General features: G+C 57.3%; 2 protein-coding genes and 1 pseudogene across 2 annotated transcripts; all 3 read right to left on the bottom strand.

Annotated features, from left to right (window-relative positions):
- Positions 1–577: 577 nt before the first annotated feature.
- LOC133359489 (uncharacterized) lies at positions 578–27,596 on the bottom strand (annotated as a pseudogene).
- LOC133359680 (histone H1.5-like) lies at positions 1,392–4,451 on the bottom strand. Its single transcript, XM_061578192.1, has one exon. The coding sequence runs from the start codon at positions 2,572–2,574 to the stop codon at positions 1,912–1,914; it is 663 nt and encodes a 220-aa protein (XP_061434176.1). The 5' UTR covers positions 2,575–4,451; the 3' UTR covers positions 1,392–1,911.
- On the bottom strand, positions 5,102–7,826 carry LOC133359687 (histone H2A-like). Its single transcript, XM_061578200.1, has one exon. It carries the CDS (start codon positions 6,875–6,877, stop codon positions 6,254–6,256), a length of 624 nt encoding a protein of 207 aa, XP_061434184.1. The 5' UTR covers positions 6,878–7,826; the 3' UTR covers positions 5,102–6,253.

The raw sequence follows: 27,596 nt of genomic DNA, 5'->3' as shown, positions 1-27,596 counted from the left end.
TGAGAATATAACACAATGTAATGTCCAAACATGTGTATTAGTGAATTGCAGCCATGGCATTGCCTTTGTTTAAAAAAGGATGACTAGAAAACCCAATACAGTATATTGTGTTTTGAGCGTGGGTTTTTTTGTTTCTTACGAGGGATTGTTTCACCACTCGTCTAATACGGCGCACGGGCGTTTTATGAACGCAATTTGGAAAAATACAAGCGCTCGGTGGAGAAAAATAACTTCGCTGTTGTGCTGTACAGGTGGAGATTAGCATTCCGGCACGCTCCGTCATTAGGACGAGTGTGCTGTAAGATTGTGGCGCCAAATGCTCTACGTAATATCGGAATCGGCTGCAGCTGGAAATAATTCACGCAAAAATACCAGAAATGGGTTCTGTATTAAGGCGTTCAAGAATTACGCCTTGTTAAATGTGTCGTGAATATCATGATTTCTTTCATTCATGTGGAAGCAGATGAAGATTCGCCAACTCAACAAGCGAACGTCCAGCACGCTCACAACAACCCAGGACATGTGCTCCATTCAGAGCGTGTTTGGCAACACTGGCGCAAGCAGTTTCGAAGAGGTGGGTGGCTCTGAAAAGAGCCTTTGGGTTGGCTTAGTGTGCGAGAGATGGGCGCTCAGCCTCCGAAGCCGTAGAGAGTGCGGCCCTGGCGCTTGAGGGCGTAGACCACGTCCATGGCGGTGACGGTCTTGCGCTTGGCGTGCTCCGTGTAGGTGACGGCGTCGCGGATGACGTTCTCAAGGAAGACCTTCAGGACGCCGCGGGTCTCCTCGTAGATGAGGCCCGAGATGCGCTTCACACCGCCGCGGCGAGCGAGGCGGCGGATGGCGGGCTTGGTGATGCCCTGGATGTTGTCGCGCAGCACCTTGCGATGGCGTTTTGCGCCTCCCTTGCCGAGCCCCTTACCGCCTTTACCGCGTCCAGACATTGCGACTACTTGTGACAAAGCTCCTCGCGAGAGACTGCGCGCTCAGCTTGCAGCAGCAGCCGCCTTTATACCCGAAGCGTGGCGACGTCACCGACCACCCCTGCCCTCCGCGATGGCTCCGCCTTAAACCTTCCACCTTTAACCTCTGCGACGAAGAAAACCCTCCACCGTCGTCAATAACACTTCCTTGACATGTATAATATGCGACGTTTTGGGCAATGGCCCTTCTTCGAAGCACTCTGGAATGATATTGGCACACCCGCAGCGAACGCCAGAGGAACGCCATCTGTTGCAAGATTGCACGTGCAGTGAATAATCGGTGTAAGGTCTTGTTTTCAAGTGAACAAGATGAACTAACTTTATAATCGTGTGAAGCTTAACGGCTTCCAACACAATAGTTGAGTCTCCCAAAGTAAGAAAGACATTGCAAACAATGCGATATTTACGTATAGTAATTAATTTAATAGAGAAGTTTAGATGGTGCACCGCAATGTTTACAAAACAAAAACAAAGTGAAAAGGCGGAACGAGCGAATGAAGGCAAATGAGTAAAGCTGTCTGGAATCAATACATTTTTAGACTAAATTCCATATTTGGCACCAGTAGCATGATGACGGAATGAAGAGGTGCAACACATAATCAAATTGGAGGTTCGTCAAGAATGCATCGATTTTGAATCTGGATTTAGATTAGAATCGCCAGCGAGAATGCTGACGTCGCTGAGATTACTCTGCACTCAGTTCGAGTGAGGGAGCTGCCACCCGCCTCGCCTGTGTTTGTGATCCCTGCTTTCGGGCTCGATCACTCCCATCACATCAATGCTTAAAACACATCGAGTGGGTGAAATGTTACACAGTTAATTTGAACTAATTGAAGCGCAGCAGCATCTGGTTCACTTTTTTAACGAAGTGGGTGGCTCTGAAAAGAGCCGTTGAGGTGGAGTGAATCGAGCGTCGGTCGTCCCATCGGATTCACTTCTTTGGCGCAGTCTTCTTGGGCTTGGCCGCGGCCTTCTTGGGCTTGGCCACCTTGGGTTTGGCGGCCTTGGCCTTGACGGTCTTGGGCTTAGCGACCTTGGGCTTCGCAGCCTTGGGCTTGGCTGGGCTCTTCGCCGCCTTCTTGGGCTTAACAGCCGACTTCACCTTTTTGGGGCTCTTGGCCGCCTTGGCAGCCGCGGGCTTCTTTGCTTTCTTGGGAGACTTCTTGGGCGCGGTCTTCTTGGCTGCCGCGGGCTTCTTCACCTTCTTGGCTGCCGCGGGCTTTTTAGCTGCGGGCTTTGCCGTTGACGACTTGGGCTTCGCCTTTGCGGCAGCCTTTTCCTTGTTGAGTTTGAAAGAGCCAGACGCGCCGCTGCCCTTCACTTGCGCCACGGCGTCTTTGGCCACGAGCTTCTTGATGGCCAACTTCACGCGGGCATTGTTCTTCTCCACGTCGTATCCTCCGGCAGCAAGCGACTTTTTGAGCGCAGGAAGAGACACGCCGTTCCTCTCCTTGCTGCTGGCCAGAGCCTTGAGGATGAGCTCGGACACGCTGGGGCCGACCTTCTTGGCCTTTGGAGCGGCGCGCTTCTTCTTGGGGCTTTTAGGCGCTGAAGTAGCCGCAGCTGGTGGTTGAGCAGGAGCAGTTTCCGCCATCTCAAGACGTCGCTTTTATCGCCTCGCCTCTTGGAAACCGAAATCAGCGCTCTCACGAATTCGAACCGAGCGTCCTCCAGGCCCGAGGTTATTATAGAAGCGTCGTACTGAATGCGGACGTCGCTGAGATCATCCAGCACTCAGCTCTAGTGAGGGAGTTGCCACCATACTCACTGTGTTTATCACGCCTGCCTTTGGGCTCGATTACTCCCGTAACGTTCATACTTACATGCATCTAGTTAATACATCATCACGAAGATCACTTCTTTAATGTACGTTACTTATGCAATATACGACAATGCTCACGATATAAATTATAATTCTAAACAAGTGAACAACCAACATTTGGGAGACATTGTTCGGTCAGGGCAAGATATGATGATTGTCGGTTTTCAAAAGTGTTACTGATGAACACTATTTAAAACGCACTCGAATTTTTTGCAAGACAAGATGCTTCAAAAGACTACTCATATTTAATTCCAACGAAATATTTTCTATTTAAGTTTTGCCTCGCGTGCTCGCGATTCCTCCTCTCGCGCTATGGTGAGGACTGCGCGCCATGTCAATCGTCCCTTGTCACCGAACTTTTAACTGGACGTTTTAATCGAACTTTGAAATGAATAAATTTATGGATTTTCAGATGGACAACAAACTGAAGAAAATTACTCAAAATTAACCGACATTATATGGAAAGTTTAACATTTTACGTGGCAAGAGATGAGTAGCTCACGCACTGCAGAAGGGTCGCGCGCCTTGAAGGCACGGTGCACAATCATCACCACTCAAATTCAACTCAAGTGACTCCGCAGTCGAATGTTTAAAGAAAATATATAATCTTACGTTTAATGCATTGACAGAGTTGATATTCTAGGAGCGCAGGATGGTTCATGCGATTAGTTGTTTTTACTGCAATAAGTAACACGTATTTACTGCACTAAGTAACACGAATGAGTAATCATTGGAAAGATGTTATTAACCATGTAAAAAATATTTAACTACACATATTTGTACCATCTTATTTGACAGGTAATATTATACTTTCGCGAGTGTTAACATCCCCAGCGTTTACCAGTACTTTTATGCTTACTATCAGCTAACACCGGCCACAACCCTGAGCTAATGTGCTCATTTGTTCTCTTTTAGCCCCGACACCCCCGCCACTTCCCGGCAACCACATTCAGATAAGCCCCCCTCTTCCCCCCTGATTTGTTATTTTATTATTTATATTGTTTTAGTTATTTATTATTATTGTTTTACCTACGTGACTTTACCGAAAAAACCAAAGAGTATGAATCATTGCAGTCACGAAAGCTACAAATTTAGAACGAATGCAATAATCATTCGTTCCACGCGCATGTGAAGAGGCGTAGTAGATTGGTTTATGCACTTCTGGTAGGAACGAAGTGGACCAGACTCCAATAGATTATATCGTGCGTCCGTTTGTCCGTCCGTCCGTCCGTGTGTCAACATCGCCCCCTACTGCAAACACTTGGCATGACCCTACAAAAACATTTAGACTCAGTGACGCTATCCTGGCTAACCAAGTGTAGCATTCCCTTATAATTCCCTCAGATAGCTTTTAATTACAATGTTACATTCCCTGATGTTTTTAAATAGCAACATTGACATTTAAAGCTTCAACATAAATAATTAAAACATTTATATTAACAATTAACCCACGGCGGCCTAAGGCCTACAGCTAGGCCTAAAGCCTAGACCTAGGCCTCAAGCTCTCCCTTCGTATAGTTCCCCCGCGTGTGTGAAAGGGAGTAAATGGTTAACAAGGTTACATTCCCTGATGTTTTTTAATAGAAACATTTACATTTAAAGCTTTTACATAAATAATTAAAACATTTATATTAACAATTAACCCACGGCAGCCTAAGGCCTATAGCTAGGCCTAAAGCCTAGACCTAGGCCTCAAGCTCTCCCTTCGTATAGTTCCCCCGTGTGTGTGAAAAGTAAATGTTTAACAATGTTACATTCCCTGATGTTTTTAAATAGCAACATTTACATTTAAAGCTTCAACATAAATAATTAAAACATTTATATTAACAATTAACCCACGGCGGCCTAAGGCCTACAGCTAGGCCTAAAGCCTAGACCTAGGCCTCAAGCTCTCCCTTCGTATAGTTCCCCTGTGTGTGTGAAAGGCAGTAAATATTTAACAATGTTACATTCCCTGATGTTTTTTTAATAGAAACATTTACATTTAAAGCTTTTTCATTAAAAACAACTCCCTACCTCCCCCCCCTCGTCGGCGGCTCTCCAGCCGAGCCAGGCCTGGGAATCTCTCCCCCGCTCGGGGTGTATTGGGCGGGGCTACAGCGGCAGGGGGCGGGGCTACGCGGCAGGGGGCGGGGCTACAGCGGCAGGGGGCGGGGCTACAGCGGCAAGGGGCGGGGCTACAGCGGCAGGGGGCGGGGCTACAGCGGCAGGGGGCGGGGCTACGCGGCAGGGGGCCGGGCTACAGCGGCAGGGGGCGGGGCTACAGCGGCAGGGGGCGGGGCTACGCGGCAGCGGGCGGGGCTACAGCGGCAGGGGGCGGGGCTACGCGGGGCTGGGCGGGGACACCGAGATGGGGCGGGGCCACGGGTGGCGGGGCGGGGTTACGCGGGTGGAGGGCGGGGCCACGGGGGCGGAGCGGAGCCACGGGGGAGCGGGGCGGGGTCAAGCGGTGGGAGGCGGAGCTTAGCGCGATGGAGGGAGGGGCCGTTGGCGAAAAGGGGCGGAGTCTACAGTCGAGAATACAGTACCGGGGGCGAGGAGGCGGGGCTAACAGTGATAGGGGCGTGGCCCACGGCGCTGCATCTCGTGCAGATTGTTACTACTCACTGTGTCTGCTCCAAGCTGCACTCACGTAGGTACATACTTGTGCAATACTATTATTTTTTTGCAGAACGGTTACTACTACTTTATTGTTTCTTATGTTCCACTCCGTCTACGTTTCCATCTACTTATTGGCGCCCATTTTTTGCCATTTCATTTTATTATAGCCATTCAATTGTTCGGTCCTACCAGCCCACCCCACAGGGACCTGTTTTCACCAACGCACAGCAATATTCGTTCCAAGACCAACCCCGGGCACACGTCCCACAGCCCCTTTTAACTCCTCAATCTCCGCTCCCAATACACATTCGCGTCCAGCACGCCTGGTCCGGGTGACGTCACTGCCCTTTAACCCCTGACCCCCCCGTCCAGCTCTTATTTCCCGCGCGTGTGAAAAAAATTAAGATTGATTGGTGCGTGTTGTCGTGAGAGCGGAGATGTCGTGTTTTCGTGGTGCGTGGTGCGTGAGGGTGGCTCGCAGATCCCTTGAAGTGCTTGAACCATTCTCCGACTCCTCTTCATATGTAATCTGACCGCTCAAAAAGAGCGAGTTTTATTCTTTAAAAAAACACGATACTTTCTTCCAATAGGCATCCCAATTTATTCTAAACCATGTTCCATGATTGATGCAATGTTGGAATGCTGCTCAAATACCGTTCCTAAATTAGACAAAGGGTATCTGGAATGAGCAAAGCATTCGTTTAATTGCGAGCAATTTGGGACGAGGGCAACTCGACGACGGCGTCCTTATTAATAACAAAACCCCTGTGTACGACTGACCGAGCTCTTTGCAAGCAAGTGGGTGGCTCTGAAAAGAGCCGTTGTTGTGGTGGTAGAGGCGGCGGCGCGTTCACTTCTTTGCCTGAGAGGTCTTCTTGGGCAGCAGCACGGCCTGGATGTTGGGCAGCACACCGCCCTGGGCGATAGTCACGCCGCCCATGAGCTTGTTGAGCTCCTCGTCGTTTCGCACGGCGAGCTGCAGGTGTCGGGGGATGATCCTCGTCTTCTTGTTGTCGCGGGCGGCATTGCCAGCCAGCTCGAGGATCTCGGCAGAAAGGTACTCGAGCACGGCGGCCAGGTAGACGGGTGCTCCAGCGCCGACCCGCTGGGCGTAATTGCCCTTGCGGAGCAGCCTGTGAACGCGACCCACGGGGAACTGCAGGCCGGCGCGGGAAGAGCGGGACTTTGCCTTGGCGCGAGATTTGCCACCGGTCTTGCCGCGTCCAGACATCGTTAAGGGACCTAGGATGCAAAAAGCACTGGAGACAAAGTACGAACGATTTGTGACGTTAACACGCACCACGGGAGCGGCTTTTATAGCGGAGACGAGGATCGTAGAGCGCGCCGCTGCTGATTGGCTCCTCTCGGTCGAGTCCCGCCCTCTCCTTGAGCCACCAATGACAAGCCGGGACGCGAGGATTCGATGTTGACTTTCATCATTTGTATCCATATATATTTTAATGCGCACACGCATCTTATGAATTAAACAATGCGATACACGTACTTAATAGGTTCAAGTTTTAAACATGATAGAGTTAATTTATGGGCACGTGCTGGCAAGTCAAACTTATAAGCGGATTCCGCAAATATCAATGTATTATTGATTATAATCATCATTTTGAGGGACCGCATTGGTTATAAGAAATCATTGTGATAGCCTTGAGCTCGTGATTGATCGCCCACGTGCCTATACGGTGTATATATATATTCCTTTAACCGCCTGTTCGGGCAATGCCTAAAAATATATGTGCGTGAATAATTCAGTCTCAGTTTGCAAAATGTGAACTTCTTATCAGCTCGGGCTTGAAACAACATAAACCAATATCTTTGGGTTTAATCAATATATATAAAATCGTGAATGTCTGTCTGTCTGTCTGTGGATGTCGGACCATACGCACTTTCATTGGACGCCGGTTGCCCCTGGCAACGGCTAGCGACGGGCTAGCAGTTGCGGGGTGGACGCCATCTTTAATTCCCGTTAAAAATAGGCGCACGCATTAACACGCGACTCTGAGGTAAATTCATCTAAGTTTCACGTCCTCTTTACTCCCCCCCCCACCACAATGTGTGCTATTACTATTATAGGGTCGGTAGATTATAAAATTATAGCGATTACACAGTATTATTGAAGCGCGGGGGGGGGGGGGGGAAACGGCACCCGTACCCAGCGTCAGCCGGGTGGCAAAATCAGGCGAGGCGGGAGGCTCTGCACGGTGCTAGGCCTCCACACCACCACGCGACTCCGAGGTAAAATACATTTCACCAAAATAACTCTTTTGTTGTACATTATGTAAACATGGTTTCACAACGCTTATACTGTGGTGCCACAGCGACGGGGCCGCTCTGCCGAGCCAGGGAGCCGCCCGGCTTCCCCCACCGCACTGCCCCCAATCACCCGCCCCACATAAGCACACACCCGCACGCATCCCCCCCCCCCCCCCCCCCCCCATAAAGCTGGAAGGGAAGGTTACCTGATCGACCGGTTTTTATCCGAGAGACCCTTATCGGGATTAATTCTCACGGTTTCCGGCGATCAGGGAATTGGATGACCTCCCCCGTGCTACGTGGTACCGCGGCGCTGCTGCCGGCCTTAATATGGTGTGGTCGCGGCGTGGGGCATTCGGCCACCGCGGTTGAGGCGCATTTCCCCCCACACACACCCCCACGAGTCGACGGGGCAAGCAGGGGAGGCACGGGACAGCATGAATAGCGGGGTCACAGGGGCTGTTGCGCATAGTCAGGGAGGGTTGGGATAATTGCGCTTGAGCGCGCAAGCCCCATTGGTAGGAAGGGTAAGGGAGTAATTAGGATTTACGCCTTGCACGCAGCACACTGATTAGCATATCAACAGCGCCTGGGGACTGCCGTGCGCGGGCTTGGGGTGCACGAGCCCATTGTTCAGCGCAGCATCCCCTTTGGGAGGTAGGGAGGATAAATAGAGGAGCGCAGAGGGGAAATCGCTCTCTTACTCCAGCGCCAGGCGACCAGACGCAGCTCGAGCCAGCGACCCGGACGTCCGTGCGACGCACCGAGGCACGCGGTTAACACAAGGATCAGCGGACCGCCGTGGACACTTAACAGTGAGTAAGAAGGGGAATTAGAATCATAGCCGATAAATAGGGAATAGGTACAGGTTTAGTGGAATAGGCCAGCCTCGTCGACTCACTGATTCAACATCAATTCGCAGGTGGCATATAATAAATCATTAATAGCGAAGCGTGGTCTCGCGTGATCTTGTCGTGCAGTGTGAGCGTGTGGGTGCGCTGTGTGCACAGTGGTTCGCCACGTGAGTGAGCGCTGCGCGGAGCTGAGCGCGCGGGTTGCGTGTGGGAACGCGTGTGGTACTGTGTGTGCGTAAGCTCGCAGCGTGCGTAATCGGCGTCCCCCAGGTGCGCGATCATAGCGTAATCGGCTGCGCATTGTTGTACGGTTTATCTCGCGCGCACGGCGGCGGCGACTTTAGTCGTTGTGTCGGCGTGTGCCCCGCTTGCGTGTGCTCGTTACGTGTTATAAGTGTGAACGCGTGTAGTACGGTGTAGGCGTAAGCTCTCGTCGTGCGAAATCGGCGTACCCCAGGTGCGCGATTGTAACGTGAGCGGCCAGCGCGGCGCAGAGAAGCGCAAGAGTGAGTGCCGTACGGAGCTGTGTGTGTGGGTGTGCGCGTACGTAATTAACCATGCCTGCTACGCGGACCCGCGGTGGAGTGGAATCCTCGGGCGACGGCTCCCACCCCATGGGTGAGGAACTTAGCAGCGGTTCGCTTAGCAGCGGGGGGGCGATTGATGATGCTAGCCCGGCCGTTAACATTATCGAGGGAGGGATCTCGGGGGCTAGCGACCCCCACAAATTGGTGTCAGAAGCGGTACGGACCCCCGCGTTACCTCACGCTAAAATAAGACTAATATTTACCGGCCGGGGGGCCCCTTCGTGGAAGGCATTCGCCCGCAATCTCTTAGGGGCCAAGGAAATTAATGGATGGACGGACGCGCAGGCAGTACGTCAACTTAATATGAATCTTGATGGGCGGGCAGCCGATTTTGTAGAAGCGTTACCCGCGAGCGCACAGACACAGCTAGAGGAGCTGATGCACCGACTCGATCAGCGCTTTGGCACGCGTGACGAGGAGGAAGCAAAATCGGCCTTAGAGGCGCGCCGGCGCCAACCTGGCGAAGATCTACGTGATTACGCCGAGGATGTGCGCGAGTTAATAAAGATCGCACGCCCGGGGTACGCAACTGATGTTATTGAGGAACTGGCCGCCGAGAAAATCCAGCGGTACCTGTCTCGCACGGCGTGGTGGCAGCCAGACATGAGCTGCCCACGTCTTCCCTTTAACACCCTTGTCGAGCGCGCACGTAAGTGTGAAAGAATTCACAGCGAACGCGCGCAGCTCCGGGGGCTGGGACGAGAGCGCGCCATTGCGAGCCTGCTCTCGGAAGACGAGGAGGAGGAACAGGAGCTCGCGAGGAAGGTAAGGGGCCGGGAAAGAGAGCCTCCAGTGTCCCGCGAGACAACCCCGGGATGGGTTGCCGGTATACAAACGGGTATAAAGGATGTCTCCGGCCAGGTAAACCAGGTACGCGAGGACGCAAATAAAAATATGAAGACCATCCAGTCTGAGATGGGTGAGCTACACTCCACAGTAGGGGGGCTGGCCGGGAAGGTATCCCAATTAGAGTCCGAGTTGGAACAACTGCGTACAGGGAGAGGGAGCGGGCAGGGGACCCACTACGGAGCCGCCACCCCTTCCCGGGCATGTTATGTGTGCGATCGCCGAGGGCATCTAGTGAGGGACTGTCCTCAGGTCGCCCGAGCTAGACAAGAGCTAAGGTCAAACACTAAGGCCCCCCTAGAGAGGGGACCACCGGGGGGTGAAATCGACGTAGCCCCGACACAAACAAGCTGTGAGAATAATGGCGAGCGAGTGATCTCCACACAGGTTCCAGCAACAACGCCCACAAAAACGGTGACTCCTGGCGACTGGCTACGGGAGCTGGTGGCGGGGATCACGGGGGCCACGTCGCTGGTGGAAGGGGAGGTAAACGGAGTGCGTACCCGCATCCTACTGGACACGGGGGCGGTGGCCTCGCTCGTGAGCGCAGCGCACTGCAGCGCGATCGGGGTCGACGTGCGTCACCTGCAGGCCCCGGACCGCGCGCTGCACACTGCGAGCGGAGCCGGAATGGGGCTGCTGGGGAAAGCCACCCTAGAGGTCCGCATAGGCAGCCAGGTGTGCACGCAGGAGTTCTACGTGTCGAGTGCGTTGTGTCACGAGTGTATCGCAGGCACCGACCTCCTAGAACGGTTGGGACTCAACGTGCAACCCCGCCAGCGATGCGCCACCATGGAGAGCAACGGCGAGCGGATACCGTTCCTGGGACGAGAACCAACGCGCCGCCGCTTTGCACCTGTGGCCGCTATCCTGGCGACGGCAGTCACCATCGGCCCGCTCACCGAGATGCTGGTGCCGGTGGCAACATCCCCCACCGACCCCGCGCTCCGACCATCAGGGGAGGTAATGCTAACTCCTCACCCGGAGTTGGCAAAACGGTATGGGGTTGTGGGATCCGCCACGTTGGTAAACGCAGATGGGGACCGATTGTTTATGCGGATGTTTAACCCCCACAATACCCCCGCGATACTGCGACGGCGCACCCCGATAGCCACAGTACACCCCCTGCACGCACGCCACTCTAACGACTCGGTGTTCGCACTCTGGGCTGAGGACCCCGGTCGTCCTGAGGGTGAGCAGGACCTGGCCTGGCGAGTCGGCCCGACTCCCCGAGCCGAGGTCGTTCCCCTGCTCGACGCGTTACATGTACCATGGGCGGACTTACCTAAGGGAGAGGCCGATCGGCTGCGCGAGTTACTGCGGGAGTATGCCGACGTGTTCAGCGAACACGACTCGGACGTGGGTCGGACCGACCTTGTTAAGCATCAAATTGACACCGGTGCAGCCCGACCCATCAAACTCCCTGCGTACCGAGTGGGCGCACCCGAACGCGCCCAAATCAAAGAGGCAGTTGGGGACATGCTTCGCGATAACATAATTCAGCCCTCGGCGAGCCCCTGGTCAGCCCCGGTGGTACTAGTAACGAAAAAGGATGGGTCAACCCGGTTCTGCGTCGATTACCGTAAACTAAACGCAGTCACGCTCGGCGATGCCTTCCCCATACCTCGCATCGACGACACCTTCGACAGTCTCGCAGGAGCGCGGTATTTTTCCACCCTCGATCTGGCGTCCGGTTACTGGCAGGTGGAGATGACGGAGGAGGATCGGCCAAAAACAGCATTCACCACCCCGATGGGCCTGTTTGAGTTTCGAGTGTTGCCGTTCGGACTCACTAACGCGCCCGCGACGTTCCAGCGGTTGATGGAGTTGGTGATGCGGGGCTTGCAGTGGGAACAGTGCCTGATTTACTTGGACGATGTGATAGTGTTCAGTAGATCTTTGTCTGAGCATTGGTCCAGGCTTCGAGAGGTGTTCCAGCGACTGCGAGCGGCTCATCTCAAGCTCAAGCCACGTAAGTGTTACATCGCACAACGCGAGGTGGGGTACCTCGGGCATCGCGTCAGCGAGGCAGGCGTGCGCACCGATCCGGAGAAGGTACGCGCCGTAGTGGAGTGGCCACGGCCAAGGAATCTGACGGAGATCAGATCATTTTTGGGGCTCGCCACCTATTATCGTCGATTTGTAAAGGGATTCAGCGAGATTGCACGCCCCCTCACCCAACTCACCTCCCCTAAGCACCCCTATCAGTGGACGGGGGCCTGCCAGACGGCCTTCACCACTCTCAAAGACCACCTCACCCACGCCCCCACCCTCGCTTTCCCCGATTTTACCACCGATTTTATTTTGGACACCGACGCCTGCAGCAGCGGGCTGGGCGCGGTGTTGTCACAGGTACAGGATGGGACGGAACGAGTCATCGCGTACGCCAGCCGGACCTTGAGTGGGGCCGAACTGAACTATTGCGTGACCCGCCAAGAGTTGTACGCCGTGATTTTCGCATGCAAACAGTTCCGGCCGTATTTGTACGGCAGGAGATGTCGCGTACGCACTGACCATTATGCTCTGCAGTTTCTGCTTACATTCAAGGAGCCGCGGGGGCAGATGGCCCGGTGGTTGGCGCAGTTGCAGGAGTACAACCTGCAAATCGAGTATCGGGCTGGCCGGACGCATGCAAACGCGGACGCCTTGTCGAGGCGACCCACGGTGTACGCCGAGACGAGGGCGGAGGAGGCCTGCCCGTGTTTCACGGGGGGACGCTGCCGGCAGGCAACGGACCCCTGAGAGGCCGCGGCCACTGACCCCCCCCCAGCGAGAGAGAGGGCAGTGTGCGCCACGGAAACCCTCACAGGTGGCACTGAGGATCCCGTCGACCGCCCGGCAAGCGCGGGACCCGCGGCTCGGGACCCGATTGGACGGATCCAGGAGGACGTCGGCTGCGCCTTCCCGGGCCTAAACGACGAGCAGCTGAGACAGACCCAGCAGCGAGATCCGGATCTGGCGGCAGTGGAGGTGGCACTGCGGGAGGAAAAGAGCGCCCTACCAGGACCCTGGAGCGGTTTGTATGCCCGGTTGTGTGTGCGGAACGGAGTGGTACGGGAGTTAACCGAGGCCGGCCAGCCGGGGTGCATCTGTGTTCCTGCCCAGGTGCGACCCCAGCTGCTACGGCTGGTGCATGACCACCCACTCGGGGGCCACGATGGGGAACGACGCACTCGAGAGACCCTGCGTCGCCAGTATCTCTGGCCCAAATTGGCACAAGATGTGGCCGCCTGGGTGCAGGGCTGCCGGGCCTGTCAGCAGTGTGGGCAAAAGCCGGCGAGGTACCAGGTACCCCTGAGGCCGTTCCGAGTCAGTCGGACGAATCAGTTGGTCGGAATCGACCTGCAGGGGCCCTTTCCACGATCCCACCGGGGCAACCGGTATATTCTCGTAGCGGTGGAATACTTCACCCGCTACCCCGTGGCGGTGGCTATCCCGGATAAAACAGCCCTTGTAGTGGCCCGGGCCTTCGTGGAAAACTACGTACTTAAGTGCGGGATCCCCGAACGAGTCATTACCGACCAGGGTAGTGAATTCGAGGCCGAACTATTTCAGGCGCTGTGCCGAGAGTTCGGGATCCAGAAGGACCGAACCACGGCGTATCACCCCCAGGCGAACGGGATGGTAGAGAGGATGAACCAGACTCTGGCCGGGAAGCTTAAACGCATGGCGGCCGCGAATCAACAGGACTGGGACGAACACCTTCCCTATGCCCTGTTCGCCTACACCACCGCCGTTCACACCTCTACAGGACAGACCCCGTTCCTAATGATGTTTGGTCGCGAGTCTCGCCTGCCCGCAGATCTGCTGTTCGGTGTTCCTCCGCCGCAACGGGAGGAAGGGAGCCACCCCGTGGAGTACTTGCTGGAGACCCTGCGAGGGGCCAGGGGCCGAGCCTGCCCGCACGGAGAGGCCGCGCACCAGCGGCAAGAGCAGGGCGCCCGACCCCGTATGGAGCCCCCCTTCTACACTGCGGGCTCCGAGGTGTGGCTGTACACTCCCCGCGTCGGTGCCGGACAGGTGGGGAAGCTGACCACCTACTGGCGAGGACCCTGGATTGTGAGACGGCAGATCTCACCATGGACGGTGCTGATTCAGGGAGGAGAGAGGGGCCGGGAGATGGTGGTCAACATCCGCCGACTGAAGCCGTGGCGAGCAGCCCCCGAGGGGGGGAGCCCCGCCGTCCAAGTACCCCGAAACCCCGGGGTCCCCCCACCCCCCGTGCCCGGGGGCCTCGCGCAGTACATGGGCCCCACGGAGCCCCGGGCTCCGAGGGGCCCCGGGCGGGGCCGGGGGCGACGAGGACGGCGACCCTTAAACCCCACCGCCTCTGAGTTTGTTCCCCAGCCCGCAGGTGCCAGAGGCCGAGGGGAGCCGTTGGAATGGAGGAGGAGACCACCGCCGGAGCCCCAGGAGACGGAGCCGCCACCCCCGAGGCCAGCCACAAGGGCCGGGCGAATCCCGCGGACCCCGCGGCGATACCTCGTGGGGGCAACCCAGGCGAGGTGCTCAAGTCAACCCGGGACGGGGACTGGCACCCCGGGGGGCTATGTGGTGCCACAGCGACGGGGCCGCTCTGCCGAGCCAGGGAGCCGCCCGGCTTCCCCCACCGCACTGCCCCCAATCACCCGCCCCACATAAGCACACACCTGCACGCATCCCCCCCCCCCCCCATAAAGCTGGAAGGGAAGGTTACCTGATCGACCGGTTTTTATCCGAGAGACCCTTATCGGGATTAATTCTCACGGTTTCCGGCGATCAGGGAATTGGATGACCTCCCCCGTGCTACGTGGTACCGCGGCGCTGCTGCCGGCCTTAATATGGTGTGGTCGCGGCGTGGGGCATTCGGCCACCGCGGTTGAGGCGCATTTCCCCCCACACACACCCCCACGAGTCGACGGGGCAAGCAGGGGAGGCACGGGACAGCATGAATAGCGGGGTCACAGGGGCTGTTGCGCATAGTCAGGGAGGGTTGGGATAATTGCGCTTGAGCGCGCAAGCCCCATTGGTAGGAAGGGTAAGGGAGTAATTAGGATTTACGCCTTGCACGCAGCACACTGATTAGCATATCAACAGCGCCTGGGGACTGCCGTGCGCGGGCTTGGGGTGCACGAGCCCATTGTTCAGCGCAGCATCCCCTTTGGGAGGTAGGGAGGATAAATAGAGGAGCGCAGAGGGGAAATCGCTCTCTTACTCCAGCGCAAGGCGACCAGACGCAGCTCGAGCCAGCGACCCGGACGTCCGTGCGACGCACCGAGGCACGCGGTTAACACAAGGATCAGCGGACCGCCGTGGACACTTAACAGTGAGTAAGAAGGGGAATTAGAATCATAGCCGATAAATAGGGAATAGGTACAGGTTTAGTGGAATAGGCCAGCCTCGTCGACTCACTGATTCAACATCAATTCGCAGGTGGTGTGGGGGCCGTTGGCCCCCGGGGTCCCTCCCGCCAGCATCCCCTATTCCGTTTAAGTTACCCCACCTCCCTATTACTCGCTACGGTTTTGCCGGCATTCGAATGCGACGCCACTACGGTTACAGCCTCGCGCCGCGCTCCCACGCTGCGAGCATACGTGCGCACATCATCGTCAATCAAACGCCGTGCTCGCAGTTTAGCCCTGTGCGGCACGTTACCAATGCGCATCCGTGTCCGACATGTAACGAACGTATGCACACACACACACGCCGCTCCGTGCACTCCAACTCCACACCAACTACGCAAGTTATGATCGCGCACCTGTATCACACACGGAGTGAACACACGCGACACCCACTCTTGCGCCGCTCTGCGCAGCGCTCGCCGTCTGCTGGCCGCTTGCGTTATGATCGCGCACCTGGGGTACGCCTATTACGCACGCCGCGAGCTTACGCACACACAGTACCACACGCGTTCCCACACGCAACCCGCGCGCTCAGCTCCGCGCAGCGCTCACTCACGTGGCGAACCACTGTGCACACAGCGCACCCACACGCTCACACTGCACGACAAGATCACGCGAGACCACGCTTCGCTATTAATGATTTATTATATGCCACCTGCGAATTGATGTTGAATCAGTGAGTCGACGAGGCTGGCCTATTCCACTAAACCTGTACCTATTCCCTATTTATCGGCTATGATTCTAATTCCCCTTCTTACTCACTGTTAAGTGTCCACGGCGGTCCGCTGATCCTTGTGTTAACCGCGTGCCTCGGTGCGTCGCACGGACGTCCGGGTCGGTGGCCCGAGCTGCGTCTGGTTGCCTGGCGCTGGAGTAAGAGAGCGATTTCCCCTCTGCGCTCCTCTATTTATCCTCCCTACCTCCCAAAGGGGATGCTGCGCTGAACAATGGGCTCGTGCACCCCAAGCCCGCGCACGGCAGTCCCCAGGCGCTGTTGATATGCTAATCAGTGTGCTGCGTGCAAGGCGTAAATCCTAATTACTCCCTTACCCTTCCTACCAATGGGGCTTGCGCGCTCAAGCGCAATTATCCCAACCCTCCATGACTATGCGCAACAGCCCCTGTGACCCCGCTATTCATGCTGTCCCGTGCCTCCCCTGCTTGCCCCGTCGACTCGTGGGGGTGTGTGTGGGGGGAAATGCGCCTCAACCGCGGTGGCCGAATGCCCCACGCCGCGACCACACCATATTAAGGCCGGCAGCAGCGCCGCGGTACCACGTAGCACGGGGGAGGTCATCCAATTCCCTGATCGCCGGAAACCGTGAGAATTAATCCCGATAAGGGTCTCTCGGATAAAAACCGGTCGATCAGGTAACCTTCCCTTCCAGCTCTATGGGGGGGGGGGGGGGGGGGGGGGATGCGTGCGGGTGTGTGCTTATGTGGGGCGGGTGATTGGGGGCAGTGCGGTGGGGGAAGCCGGGCGGCTCCCTGGCTCGGCAGAGCGGCCCCGTCGCTGTGGCACCACATAGCCCCCCGGGGTGCCAGTCCCCGTCCCGGGTTGACTTGAGCACCTCGCCTGGGTTGCCCCCACGAGGTATCGCCGCGGGGTCCGCGGGATTCGCCCGGCCCTTGTGGTTGGCCTCGGGGGTGGCGGCTCCGTCTCCTGGGGCTCCGGCGGGGGTCTCCTCCTCCATTCCAACGGCTCCCCTCGGCCTCTGGCACCTGCGGGCTGGGGAACAAACTCAGAGGCGGTGGGGTTTAAGGGTCGCCGTCCTCGTCGCCCCCGGCCCCGCCCGGGGCCCCTCGGAGCCCGGGGCTCCGTGGGGCCCATGTACTGCGCGAGGCCCCCGGGCACGGGGGGTGGGGGGACCCCGGGGTTTCGGGGTACTTGGACGGCGGGGCTCCCCCCCTCGGGGGCTGCTCGCCACGGCTTCAGTCGGCGGATGTTGACCACCATCTCCCGGCCCCTCTCTCCTCCCTGAATCAGCACCGTCCATGGTGAGATCTGCCGTCTCACAATCCAGGGTCCTCGCCAGTAGGTGGTCAGCTTCCCCACCTGTCCGGCACCGACGCGGGGAGTGTACAGCCACACCTCGGAGCCCGCAGTGTAGAAGGGGGGCTCCATACGGGGTCGGGCGCCCTGCTCTTGCCGCTGGTGCGCGGCCTCTCCGTGCGGGCAGGCTCGGCCCCTGGCCCCTCGCAGGGTCTCCAGCAAGTGCTCCACGGGGTGGCTCCCTTCCTCCCGTTGCGGCGGAGGAACACCGAACAGCAGATCTGCGGGCAGGCGAGACTCGCGACCAAACATCATTAGGAACGGGGTCTGTCCTGTAGAGGTGTGAACGGCGGTGGTGTAGGCGAACAGGGCATAGGGAAGGTGTTCGTCCCAGTCCTGTTGATTCGCGGCCGCCATGCGTTTAAGCTTCCCGGCCAGAGTCTGGTTCATCCTCTCTACCATCCCGTTCGCCTGGGGGTGATACGCCGTGGTTCGGTCCTTCTGGATCCCGAACTCTCGGCACAGCGCCTGAAATAATTCGGCCTCGAATTCACTACCCTGGTCGGTAATGACTCGTTCGGGGATCCCGCACTTAAGTACATAGTTTTCCACGAAGGCCCGGGCCACTACAAGGGCTGTTTTATCTGGGATAGCCACCGCCACGGGGTAGCGGGTGAAGTATTCCACCGCTACGAGAATATATCGGTTGCCCCGGTGGGATCGTGGAAAGGGCCCCTGCAGGTCGATTCCGACCAACTGATTCGTCCGACTGACTCGGAACGGCCTCAGGGGTACCTGGTACCTCGCCGGCTTTTGCCCACACTGCTGACAGGCCCGGCAGCCCTGCACCCAGGCGGCCACATCTTGTGCCAATTTGGGCCAGAGATACTGGCGACGCAGGGTCTCCCGGGTGCGCCGTTCCCCATCATGGCCCCCGAGTGGGTGGTCATGCACCAGCCGTAGCAGCTGGGGTCGCACCTGGGCAGGAACACAGATGCCCCCCGGCTGGCCGGCCTCGGTTAACTCCCGTACCACTCCGTTCCGCACACACAACCGGGCATACAAACCGCTCCAGGGTCCTGGTAGGGCGCTCTTTTCCTCCCGCAGTGCCGCCTCCACTGCCGCCAGATCCGGATCTCGCTGCTGGGTCTGTCTCAGCTGCTCGTCGTTTAGGCCCGGGAAGGCGCAGCCGACGTCCTCCTGGATCCGTCCGATCGGGTCCCGAGCCGCGGGTCCCGCGCTTGCCGGGCGGTCGACGGGATCCTCAGTGCCACCTGTGAGGGTTTCTGTGGCGCACACTGCACTCTCCCTCGCTGGGGGGGGGTCAGTGGCCGCGGCCTCTCGGGGGTCCGTTGCCTGCCGGCAGCGTCCCCCCGTGAAACACGGGCAGGCCTCCTCCGCCCTCGTCTCGGCGTACACCGTGGGTCGCCTCGATAAGGCGTCCGCGTTTGCATGCGTCCGGCCAGCCCGATACTCGATTTGCAGGTTGTACTCCTGCAACTGCGCCAACCACCGGGCCATCTGCCCCCGCGGCTCCTTGAATGTAAGAAGAAACTGCAGAGCATAATGGTCAGTGCGTACGCGACATCTCCTGCCGTACAAATACGGCCGGAACTGCTTACATGCGAAAATCACGGCGTACAACTCTTGGCGGGTCACGCAATAGTTCAGCTCGGCCCCACTCAAGGTCCGGCTGGCGTACGCGATGACTCGTTCCGTCCCATCCTGTACCTGTGACAACACCGCGCCCAGCCCGCTGCTGCAGGCGTCGGTGTCCAAAATAAAATCGGTGGTAAAATCGGGGAAAGCAAGGGTGGGGGCGTGGGTGAGGTGGTCTTTGAGAGTGGTGAAGGCCGTCTGGCAGGCCCCCGTCCACTGATAGGGGTGCTTAGGGGAAGTGAGTTGGGTGAGGGGGCGTGCAATCTCGCTGAATCCCTTTACAAATCGACGATAATAGGTGGCAAGCCCCAAAAATGATCTGATCTCCGTCAGATTCCTTGGCCGTGGCCACTCCACTACGGCGCGCACCTTCTCCGGATCGGTGTGCACGCCTGCCTCGCTGACGCGATGCCCGAGGTACCCCACCTCGCGTTGTGCGATGTAACACTTACGTGGCTTGAGCTTGAGATGAGCCGCTCGCAGTCGCTGGAACACCTCTCGAAGCCTGGACCAATGCTCAGACAAAGATCTACTGAACACTATCACATCGTCCAAGTAAATCAGGCACTGTTCCCATTGCAAGCCCCGCATCACCAACTCCATCAGCCGCTGGAACGTCGCGGGCGCATTGGTGAGTCCGAACGGCAACACTCGAAACTCAAACAGGCCCATCGGGGTGGTGAATGCTGTTTTTGGCCGATCCTCCTCCGTCATCTCCACCTGCCAGTAACCGGATGCCAGATCGAGGGTGGAAAAATACCGCGCTCCTGCGAGACTGTCGAAGGTGTCGTCGATGCGAGGTATGGGGAAGGCATCGCCGAGCGTGACTGCGTTTAGTTTACGGTAATCGACGCAGAACCGGGTTGACCCATCCTTTTTCGTTACTAGTACCACCGGGGCTGACCAGGGGCTCGCCGAGGGCTGAATTATGTTATCGCGAAGCATGTCCCCAACTGCCTCTTTGATTTGGGCGCGTTCGGGTGCGCCCACTCGGTACGCAGGGAGTTTGATGGGTCGGGCTGCACCAGTGTCAATTTGATGCTTAACAAGGTCGGTCCGACCCACGTCCGAGTCGTGTTCGCTGAACACGTCGGCATACTCCCGCAGTAACTCGCGCAGCCGATCGGCCTCTCCCTTAGGTAAGTCCGCCCATGGTACATGTAACGCGTCGAGCAGGGGAACGACCTCGGCTCGGGGAGTCGGGCCGACTCGCCAGGCCAGGTCCTGCTCACCCTCAGGACGACCGGGGTCCTCAGCCCAGAGTGCGAACACCGAGTCGTTAGAGTGGCGTGCGTGCAGGGGGTGTACTGTGGCTATCGGGGTGCGCCGTCGCAGTATCGCGGGGGTATTGTGGGGGTTAAACATCTGCATAAACAATCGGCCCCCATCTGCGTTTACCAACGTGGCGGATCCCACAACCCCATACCGTTTTGCCAACTCCGGGTGAGGAGTTAGCATTACCTCCCCTGATGGTCGGAGCGCGGGGTCGGTGGGGGATGTTGCCACCGGCACCAGCATCTCGGTGAGCGGGCCGATGGTGACTGCCGTCGCCAGGATAGCGGCCACAGGTGCAAAGCGGCGGCGCGTTGGTTCTCGTCCCAGGAACGGTATCCGCTCGCCGTTGCTCTCCATGGTGGCGCATCGCTGGCGGGGTTGCACGTTGAGTCCCAACCGTTCTAGGAGGTCGGTGCCTGCGATACACTCGTGACACAACGCACTCGACACGTAGAACTCCTGCGTGCATACCTGGCTGCCTATGCGGACCTCTAGGGTGGCTTTCCCCAGCAGCCCCATTCCGGCTCCGCTCGCCGTGTGCAGCGCGCGGTCCGGGGCCTGCAGGTGACGCACGTCGACCCCGATCGCGCTGCAGTGCGCTGCGCTCACGAGCGAGGCCACCGCCCCCGTGTCCAGTAGGATGCGGGTACGCACTCCGTTTACCTCCCCTTCCACCAGCGACGTGGCCCCCGTGATCCCCGCCACCAGCTCCCGCAGCCAGTCACCAGGAGTCACCGTTTCTGTGGGCGTTGTTGCTGGAACCTGTGTGGAGATCACTCGCTCGCCATTATTCTCACAGCTTGTTTGTGTCGGGGCTACGTCGATTTCACCCCCCGGTGGTCCCCTCTCTAGGGGGGCCTTAGTGTTTGACCTTAGCTCTTGTCTAGCTCGGGCGACCTGAGGACAGTCCCTCACTAGATGCCCTCGGCGATCGCACATGTAACATGCCCGGGGAGGGGTGGCGGCTCCGTAGTGGGCTCTCTGCCCACTCCCTCCTCCCCCAGTGCGCTGCTGCTCATACTCTGCTTCTAGTCGCGCTATCCTTCCAGTTAGCCCTCCTACCGTGGAGTCTAGTTCCCCCATCTCGGATCGGATGGTCTCAACGGAGGATTGCAGTTGGGTCATATTTTTATTCGTTTCCTCGCGTACCTGGGTTACCCTCTCACCTACGTGAGTTACCTTGTTGTCTATCTGGGTTACCTGGCCGGAGACATCCTTTATACCCGTTTGTATACCGGCAACCCATCCCGGGGTTGTCTCGCGGGACACTGGAGGCTCTCTTTCCCGGCCCCTTACCGTCCTCGCGAGCTCCTGTTCCTCCTCCTCGTCTTCCGAGAGCAGGCTCGCAATGGCGCGCTCTCGTCCCAGCCCCCGGAGCTGCGCGCGTTCGCTGTGAATTCTTTCACACTTACGTGCGCGCTCGACAAGGGCGTTAAAGGGAAGACGTGGGCAGCTCATGTCTGGCTGCCACCACGCCGTGCGAGACAGGTACCGCTGGATTTTCTCGGCGGCCAGTTCCTCAATAACATCAGTTGCGTACCCCGGGCGTGCGATCTTTGTTAACTCGCGCACATCCTCGGCGTAATCACGTAGATCTTCGCCAGGTTGGCGCCGGCGCGCCTCTAAGGCCGATTTTGCTTCCTCCTCGTCACGCGTGCCAAACCGCTGATCGAGTCGGCGCATCAGCTCCTCTAGCTGTGTCTGTGCGCTCGCGGGTAACGCTTCTACAAAATCGGCTGCCCGCCCATCAAGATTCATATTAAGTTGACGTACTGCCTGCGCGTCCGTCCATCCATTAATTTCCTTGGCCCCTAAGAGATTGCGGGCGAATGCCTTCCACGAAGGGGCCCCCCGGCCGGTAAATATTAGTCTTATTTTAGCGTGAGGTAACGCGGGGGTCCATCCCACTTCTGACACCAATTTGTGGGGGCCGTTGGCCCCCGGGGTCCCTCCCGCCAGCATCCCCTATTCCGTTTAAGTTACCCCACCTCCCTATTACTCGCTACGGTTTTGCCGGCATTCGAATGCGACGCCACTACGGTTACAGCCTCGCGCCGCGCTCCCACGCTGCGAGCATACGTGCGCACATCATCGTCAATCAAACGCCGTGCTCGCAGTATAGCCCTGTGCGGCACGTTACCAATGCGCATCCGTGTCCGACATGTAACGAACGTATGCACACACACACACGCCGCTCCGTGCACTCCAACTCCACACCAACTACGCAAGTTATGATCGCGCACCTGTATCACACACGGAGTGAACACACGCGACACCCACTCTTGCGCCGCTCTGCGCAGCGCTCGCCGTCTGCTGGCCGCTTGCGTTATGATCGCGCACCTGGGGTACGCCTATTACGCACGCCGCGAGCTTACGCACACACAGTACCACACGCGTTCCCACACGCAACCCGCGCGCTCAGCTCCGCGCAGCGCTCACTCACGTGGCGAACCACTGTGCACACAGCGCACCCACACGCTCACACTGCACGACAAGATCACGCGAGACCACGCTTCGCTATTAATGATTTATTATATGCCACCTGCGAATTGATGTTGAATCAGTGAGTCGACGAGGCTGGCCTATTCCACTAAACCTGTACCTATTCCCTATTTATCGGCTATGATTCTAATTCCCCTTCTTACTCACTGTTAAGTGTCCACGGCGGTCCGCTGATCCTTGTGTTAACCGCGTGCCTCGGTGCGTCGCACGGACGTCCGGGTCGGTGGCCCGAGCTGCGTCTGGTCGCCTGGCGCTGGAGTAAGAGAGCGATTTCCCCTCTGCGCTCCTCTATTTATCCTCCCTACCTCCCAAAGGGGATGCTGCGCTGAACAATGGGCTCGTGCACCCCAAGCCCGCGCACGGCAGTCCCCAGGCGCTGTTGATATGCTAATCAGTGTGCTGCGTGCAAGGCGTAAATCCTAATTACTCCCTTACCCTTCCTACCAATGGGGCTTGCGCGCTCAAGCGCAATTATCCCAACCCTCCATGACTATGCGCAACAGCCCCTGTGACCCCGCTATTCATGCTGTCCCGTGCCTCCCCTGCTTGCCCCGTCGACTCGTGGGGGTGTGTGTGGGGGGAAATGCGCCTCAACCGCGGTGGCCGAATGCCCCACGCCGCGACCACACCATATTAAGGCCGGCAGCAGCGCCGCGGTACCACGTAGCACGGGGGAGGTCATCCAATTCCCTGATCGCCGGAAACCGTGAGAATTAATCCCGATAAGGGTCTCTCGGATAAAAACCGGTCGATCAGGTAACCTTCCCTTCCAGCTCTATGGGGGGGGGGGGGGGGGGGGGGGATGCGTGCGGGTGTGTGCTTATGTGGGGCGGGTGATTGGGGGCAGTGCGGTGGGGGAAGCCGGGCGGCTCCCTGGCTCGGCAGAGCGGCCCCGTCGCTGTGGCACCACAGTGGCATATAATAAATCATTAATAGCGAAGCGTGGTCTCGCGTGATCTTGTCGTGCAGTGTGAGCGTGTGGGTGCGCTGTGTGCACAGTGGTTCGCCACGTGAGTGAGCGCTGCGCGGAGCTGAGCGCGCGGGTTGCGTGTGGGAACGCGTGTGGTACTGTGTGTGCGTAAGCTCGCGGCGTGCGTAATAGGCGTACCCCAGGTGCGCGATCATAACGCAAGCGGCCAGCAGACGGCGAGCGCTGCGCAGAGCGGCGCAAGAGTGGGTGTCGCGTGTGTTCACTCCGTGTGTGATACAGGTGCGCGATCATAACTTGCGTAGTTGGTGTGGAGTTGGAGTGCACGGAGCGGCGTGTGTGTGTGTGCATACGTTCGTTACATGTCGGATACGGATGCGCATTGGTAACGTGCCGCACAGGGCTATACTGCGAGCACGGCGTTTGATTGACGATGATGTGCGCACGTATGCTCGCAGCGTGGGAGCGCGGCGCGAGGCTGTAACAGTAGGGGCGTCGCATTCGAATGCCGGCGAAACCGTAGCGAGTAATAGGGAGGTGGGGTAACGTAAACGGAATAGGGGATGCAGGCGGGAGGGACCCCGGGGGCCAACGGCCCCCACAATACACAACACCAACGTGTGATGTTGCAGAATGAGCGGCGGGGTATAGAAAATGAACTTGATTGTCGCTTACGCCTGACGACTCGTGAGAGCCGTGACCAGCAAACGAAGGTTTCCGGCACCCGAACTTTGAAGGACACACATGGAAGCTTTCTCACGAGTAAGTGGTGGCTCTGAAAAGAGCCTTTGTGTTGTGCTTTGAGGGCCGAGCTGGGCGTTCAAGCGCGCTCGCCACGAATGCGGCGGGCGAGCTGAATGTCCTTGGGCATGATGGTGACGCGCTTGGCGTGGATGGCGCACAGGTTGGTGTCCTCGAAGAGCGCGACAAGGTACGCTTCGCTGGCCTCCTGCAGAGCCATGACAGCGGAGCTCTGGAAGCGCAGGTCGGTCTTGAAGTCCTGCGCGATCTCCCTGACGAGGCGCTGGAAGGGCAGTTTGCGGATGAGCAGCTCGGTGGACTTCTGGTAGCGGCGGATCTCGCGCAGAGCGACGGTGCCGGGCCTGTAGCGGTGAGGCTTCTTGACGCCGCCCGTGGCCGGAGCGCTCTTTCGGGCCGCCTTGGTGGCGAGTTGCTTGCGGGGGGCCTTGCCGCCCGTGGACTTGCGAGCCGTCTGCTTGGTGCGAGCCATGGCTTGGTGAGGGCAAAGATTCTCACAGGCGGGGAGGAGAAGGCGGCTTATGTAGCCCAGAGCGCGCGCTCACTGGTCAGCGGAGTCGTGACGTGCGAAGAAGGGGCGCGTGCTGATTGGTTGGCAGCGTGCAATGATCTCGAGTCGTCAACTCTTCTTCATCAACGAAATGTTCTCACTTTGGAGCATTGCAGAATGCCGCATCACGATGCAGTAGTTCCGTTTGAGCGCGGTCGATGTCCTTAACGGATGTTATTTTCTCAAGCAAACACCTTTCCGAAAACAACTTTACAGTGCTCTGCGTGGTCTAAATAAAGTGTGAAAAACTGCACTTCATTGGAAACAGTAATACGTAAAAATGTCGAAAAGAGGTGATCACAGGGATAGATATCTATTCTCTTGGCATTGAGATGATGATCATCAATTATACTGCACGAGTCATCCATGCTAGGCGCTTACTTTTACATAGATGTACACGTGCAAAATGTTAGTTCCTGCCCGAAAATACAACCACGAATTAAATATATTGCATTGCAAGGTTTTGGCACCAAATATCCAATGTAATATCTGAATGGGCTGCAGGTGAAATCAATGGACAAACACGTCAAAGAAATGCCTGCTGGTGAATGTGCCATGAATATTGTTATCGCTTTTATTCCCGTGGAAACAGGTTAAAATGCGTTCCATCTCTCCATTTCACTCAATGAGCGAACAATGTCCCCGCGTGAACCGGGGCTTTGTTGGAAGTTTCGTTTAGTACTCCTGCTAGGACTGGTACAAGCAGGTTCGGAGAGGTGGGTGGCTCTGAAAAGAGCCTTTGTAATTAATGGTGGAGTCGAGGCTTCACTTGGAGCTTGTGTACTTGGTGACGGCCTTGGTGCCCTCCGACACGGCGTGCTTGGCCAGCTCGCCGGGGAGCAGCAGTCGCACTGCGGTCTGGATCTCCCGAGAAGTGATGGTGGAGCGCTTGTTGTAGTGCGCCAGGCGGGACGCCTCGGAAGCGATGCGCTCGAAGATGTCGTTGACGAACGAGTTCATGATGCTCATTGCCTTGGACGAGATGCCGGTATCGGGGTGCACCTGCTTCATCACCTTGTAGATGTAAATGGCGTAGCTCTCCTTCCTGCGGTGGCGTCGCTTCTTGCCATCCTTGCGCGTAGCCTTGGTCACAGCCTTCTTGGAGCCCTTCTTGGGAGCAGGAACCTTGGCCGGCCCAGCGCTCTTTGATGCGGGAGGATCGGGCATGTCGACGCGTCGTAGGCAGCAGCTTCAGGTCAGAACAGACGGGAAGCGAATGTGGATGTCGCTCGCGCGTTGAGCTCCTTTTATAGGAGGCGAGATGCAAATCAGAGGATCGTAGTGCGCGGCGCTGCTGAGTGGCTCTTTTAGTACCGTCCCTCTCCATCAGCCTCCAATGAGAAACGCGGACGCGATGTTCACTTTAATATCGATTTTACTGCAAAAAGGACTTGAGAATATAACACAATGTAATGTCCAAACATGTGTATTAGTGAATTGCAGCCATGGCATTGCCTTTGTTTTAAAAGGATGACTAGAAATCCCAATTCAGTATATTGTGTTTTGAGCGTGGGTTTTTTTGTTTCTTACGAGGGATTGTTTCACCACTCGTCTAATACGGCGCACGGGCGTTTTATGAACGCAATTTGGAAAAATACAAGCGCTCGGTGGAGAAAAATAACTTCGCTGTTGTGCTGTACAGGTGGAGATTAGCATTCCGGCACGCTCCGTCAATTAGGACGAGTGTGCTGTAAGATTGTGGCGCCAAATGCTCTACGTAATATCGTATTCGGCTGCAGCTGGAAATAATTAACGCAAAATACCAGAAATGGGTACTGTATTAAGGCGTTCAAGAATTACGCCTTGTTTAATGTGACGTGAATATCATGATTTCTTTCATTCATTCATGTGGAAGCAGATGAAGATTCGCCAACTCAACAAGCGAACGTCCAGCACGCTCACAACAACCCAGGACATGTGCTCCATTCAGAGCGTGTTTGGCAACACTGGCGCAAGCAGTTTCGAAGAGGTGGGTGGCTCTGAAAAGAGCCTTTGGGTTGGCTTAGTGTGCGAGAGATGGGCGCTCAGCCTCCGAAGCCGTAGAGAGTGCGGCCCTGGCGCTTGAGGGCGTAGACCACGTCCATGGCGGTGACGGTCTTGCGCTTGGCGTGCTCCGTGTAGGTGACGGCGTCGCGGATGACGTTCTCAAGGAAGACCTTCAGGACGCCGCGGGTCTCCTCGTAGATGAGGCCCGAGATGCGCTTCACACCGCCGCGGCGAGCGAGGCGGCGGATGGCGGGCTTGGTGATGCCCTGGATGTTGTCGCGCAGCACCTTGCGATGGCGTTTTGCGCCTCCCTTGCCGAGCCCCTTACCGCCTTTACCGCGTCCAGACATTGCGACTACTTGTGACAAAGCTCCTCGCGAGAGACTGCGCGCTCAGCTTGCAGCAGCAGCCGCCTTTATACCCGAAGCGTGGCGACGTCACCGACCACCCCTGCCCTCCGCGATGGCTCCGCCTTAAACCTTCCACCTTTAACCTCTGCGACGAAGAAAACCCTCCACCGTCGTCAATAACACTTCCTTGACATGTATAATATGCGACGTTTTGGGCAATGGCCCTTCTTCGAAGCACTCTGGAATGATATTGGCACA

Source organism: Lethenteron reissneri, chromosome 65, assembly GCF_015708825.2.
Source record: "Lethenteron reissneri isolate LAM-NWPU_2019-01 chromosome 65, ASM1570882v1, whole genome shotgun sequence".
NCBI lineage: Eukaryota > Metazoa > Chordata > Hyperoartia > Petromyzontiformes > Petromyzontidae > Lethenteron > Lethenteron reissneri.
This window is presented reverse-complemented; position numbering and strand designations above follow the sequence as displayed.

Bases quoted from the DNA above. Each gene is read 5' to 3' on its own strand.
- LOC133359680 (XM_061578192.1), bottom strand. From the start codon at position 2,574: ATGGCGGAAACTGCTCCTGCTCAACCACCAGCTGCGGCTACTTCAGCG.
- LOC133359687 (XM_061578200.1), bottom strand. From the start codon at position 6,877: ATGCGTGTGCGCATTAAAATATATATGGATACAAATGATGAAAGTCAA.